Below are 3,049 nucleotides of genomic sequence, written 5' to 3'. Positions count from 1 at the left end.
GTGGGGTTTAAGGGGGCGGGTGGGGAGGAAGGGGAAGGAGAGGAGGGAGGGGAAGGAAAGGAGGCGCCGAGGAGAAGCGCGAGAGGGGCGAGAAAGTTGCGGCCGGACAGCTTCGGCGCTCGGCCCGGGCTTGCTCTGCGCACTATTAGCGGCGCTCCGCGGAAAGTCTGCCCCGCATTGGCGAGGTCGGGGGCGGGTGGGAGGGAAGGGGTGGGTGGGTGAAGGGGGTGGGAAGGGGAGAGGGTGGGGTGTGTGTGGAGACCAGCAAGGCCGGGGAGGGGGTGTGAGGCTGCTGCCCCTGCGGCTGCCTTCTCCTCTTTTTCTTCCTCCTCTTTTTCTTTTCTTTTTTTCTTTCTTTCTCCTTCTCTCGCTTTTCCACCGGCGCCCGCCGCGCAAAGCTCCCCTCTTTCCTCCTTCACTTTTCCTATTGATCTGGGATGGACTGCGGGTCAGGTCCGCGCAGGATTGCTGGGGACTTTCGTGGAACTCCCCGCCTTTGATTGACAAGCCGGAGTCGCGGCCCCTTAAGCCCCGCCTCTTTCTTTTCAGACCGGCTGGCTGGCTGGCTGGCTCGGTTTACTCGCTGGGGCTCGCTGACTCTTCCTTTCCCGCTCCCCCCCCGCCTTTCCTTTCATGACGTCGCCGCCTTTTATTTGAGTGCTTTTCAGAATCGGGTTCCAGCCTCGCCAATCGGGTCGGCGGTTTGCAAAGCTTCAGCCCTGCCCTGGAATCGGAGCTTAAAATAATAATAACCTTACGCTCCTATTATTAATGTTATGATTATTCTACTAATAATATTAACATTAATAATATTAGCCCCTTACTGGGAATCGAACTCCGTCTGAACAGGGGAAGAGAACGTGGAGGGGGGGAGAAGGGGGGAATTGAGGAGGATGATTTATCACTAAAGTAAACCCGGGCAATTTGTTTTGTTTTGTTTGCTTGTAATAAATACCTAATTAATTCATTGACGTTTCTCTCCCACGCCTCCACCTTCTGATTTAGCAATCCCAGCAAAATGTTAGTAACTCTCCTGCGATTTTGATCGCTCCTCTGTCTTCCACGCCCGTCGTTTTTCTAACATGGAAAGAAGTGATACAATAAATAATGGAAAACCAAGAGAAAAGAAAGAAAGAGAGAGAGAGAGAGAGAAAAGAAAAGAAAGAAAAGAAACTGAGGCTTTGCAGACTGGCTCGCCTGGTGAGGAAGCCAAGGCGAGAAGGATCGGGTCCCCGCTCATAGCTTTCCCTCTTCAAATCCGCTCCCCGTTTTTGCAAGTTGCAAGGAAGGGAACGGGGCTGGGGGTCATGGGGGGGAGAGAAAATCGGGGTTTTTGGGGGGAGGGGGTTCGGGAGAGGAAGGGAGGCGCGTTCTTTTCCTTACCAGCTGCGGGAAGATGGGAAGCTCGGCCGCGTAAGGCAGGAAGGCCCCGTAGCCGTGAGCAGCCGCGGCTGCCGCGTAAGGCGCGCCGTACATGGAAGATAAAACGCCGCAGAGCGAACCGGCCGGGCTGAGCTCGGCCCCGTTGCGAGAACCGCCGCCGCCGCCGCCGCCGCCGTTCCCTTGGCGGTCCGTCGGGTAGAGCGGGCGGATGTACTGGTAGCCCAACTGGGAAAATGCCATGGCGGGGAGGGGTGGGGTTTAAGGGGGCGGGTGGGAGGAAGGGGAAGGAGAGGAGGGAGGGAGGGGAAGGAAAGGAGGCGCCGAGGAGAAGCGCGAGAGGGCGAGAAAGTTGCGGCCGGACAGCTTCGGCGCTCGGCCCGGGCTTGCTCTGCGCACTATTAGCGGGGCTCCGCGGAAAGGCTGCCCGCATTGGCGAGGTCAGGGGCGGGTGGGAGGAAGGGGTGGGTGGGTGAAGGGGTGGGAAGGAGAGGGTGGGGTGTGTGGAGACCAGCAAGGCCGGGGAGGGGGTGTGAGGCCGCTGCCCCTGCGGCTGCCTTCTCCTCTTTTTCTTCCTCCTCTTTTTCTTTTCTTTTTTTCTTTCTTTCTCCTTCTCTCGCTTTTCCACCGGCGCCCGCCGCGCAAAGCTCCCCTCTTTCCTCCTTCACTTTTCCTATTGATCTGGGATGGACTGCGGGTCAGGTCCGCGCAGGATTGCTGGGGACTTTCGTGGAACTCCCCGGCTTTGATTGACAAGCCGGAGTCGCGGCCTTAAGCCCCGCCTCTTTCTTTTCAGACCGGCTGGCTGGCTGGCTGGCTCAGTTTACTCGCTGGGGCTCGCTGACTCTTCCTTTCCCGCTCCCCCCCCGCCTTTCCTTTCATGACGTCGCCGCCTTTTATTTGAGTGCTTTTCAGAATCGGGTTCCAGCCTCGCCAATCGGGTCGGCGGTTTGCAAAGCTTCAGCCCTGCCCTGGAATCGGAGCTTAAAATAATAATAACCTTACGCTCCTATTATTAATGTTATGATTATTCTACTAATAATATTAACATTAATAATATTAGCCCCTTACTGGGAATCGAACTCCGTCTGAACAGGGGAAGAGAACGTGGAGGGGGGGAGAAGGGGGGAATTGAGGAGGATGATTTATCACTAAAGTAAACCCGGGCAATTTGTTTTGTTTTGTTTGCTTGTAATAAATACCTAATTAATTCATTGACGTTTCTCTCCCACGCCTCCACCTTCTGATTTAGCAATCCCAGCAAAATGTTAGTAACTCTCCTGCGATTTTGATCGCTCCTCTGTCTTCCACGCCCGTCGTTTTTCTAACATGGAAAGAAGTGATACAATAAATAATGGAAAACCAAGAGAAAGAGAAAGAAAGAAAGAGAGAGAGAGAGAAAGAAAGAAAGAAAAAAAGAAAGAAGAAAGAAAGAAAGAGGAAGGAAGAGGAAGGGAGGGAAGGAGGGAGGGACGGAGGGAGGGAGGGAGGAAGGAAGGAAAGAAGGAAACACACAGAGAGACAGAGAGAAAAAGAAAGAAAGAGAAAACAGAGAGACAGAGAAAGAGAGAAAAAGAGGAAGGTAGGAAGAAACACACACAGAGAGAAAGAGGCAGAGAGAAAAAGAAAGAAATAAAGGAAACACAGTGAGACAGAGAAAGAGAGAGAG

The 3,049-nt window shown here is 54.0% G+C and overlaps 1 protein-coding gene across 1 annotated transcript; it reads right to left on the bottom strand.

Moving 5' to 3' along the window:
* Positions 1–820: 820 nt before the first annotated feature.
* Positions 821–1,634, bottom strand: LOC131184279 (iroquois-class homeodomain protein irx-3-like). Its single transcript, XM_058155401.1, has 2 exons — positions 1,360–1,634; positions 821–841 (listed from the first exon to the last, which is right to left on the bottom strand). Exons 1-2 carry the CDS (start codon positions 1,621–1,623, stop codon positions 821–823), a joined length of 285 nt encoding a protein of 94 aa, XP_058011384.1. The 5' UTR covers positions 1,624–1,634.
* Positions 1,635–3,049: the final 1,415 nt, after the last annotated feature.

This window comes from Ahaetulla prasina, chromosome 12 (genome assembly GCF_028640845.1).
Source record: "Ahaetulla prasina isolate Xishuangbanna chromosome 12, ASM2864084v1, whole genome shotgun sequence".
NCBI lineage: Eukaryota > Metazoa > Chordata > Lepidosauria > Squamata > Colubridae > Ahaetulla > Ahaetulla prasina.
The sequence above is the reverse complement of the archived record's forward strand: the minus strand, read 5'-3'. Positions and strand labels throughout refer to the sequence as shown.

Bases quoted from the DNA above. Each gene is read 5' to 3' on its own strand.
- LOC131184279 (XM_058155401.1), bottom strand. From the start codon at position 1,623: ATGGCATTTTCCCAGTTGGGCTACCAGTACATCCGCCCGCTCTACCCG. The intron at 842-1,359 runs TCCTCTCCCGAA...TCCCCTGTTCAG, and splicing joins GGAAAAGAACGCGCCTCCCT to ACGGAGTTCGATTCCCAGTA.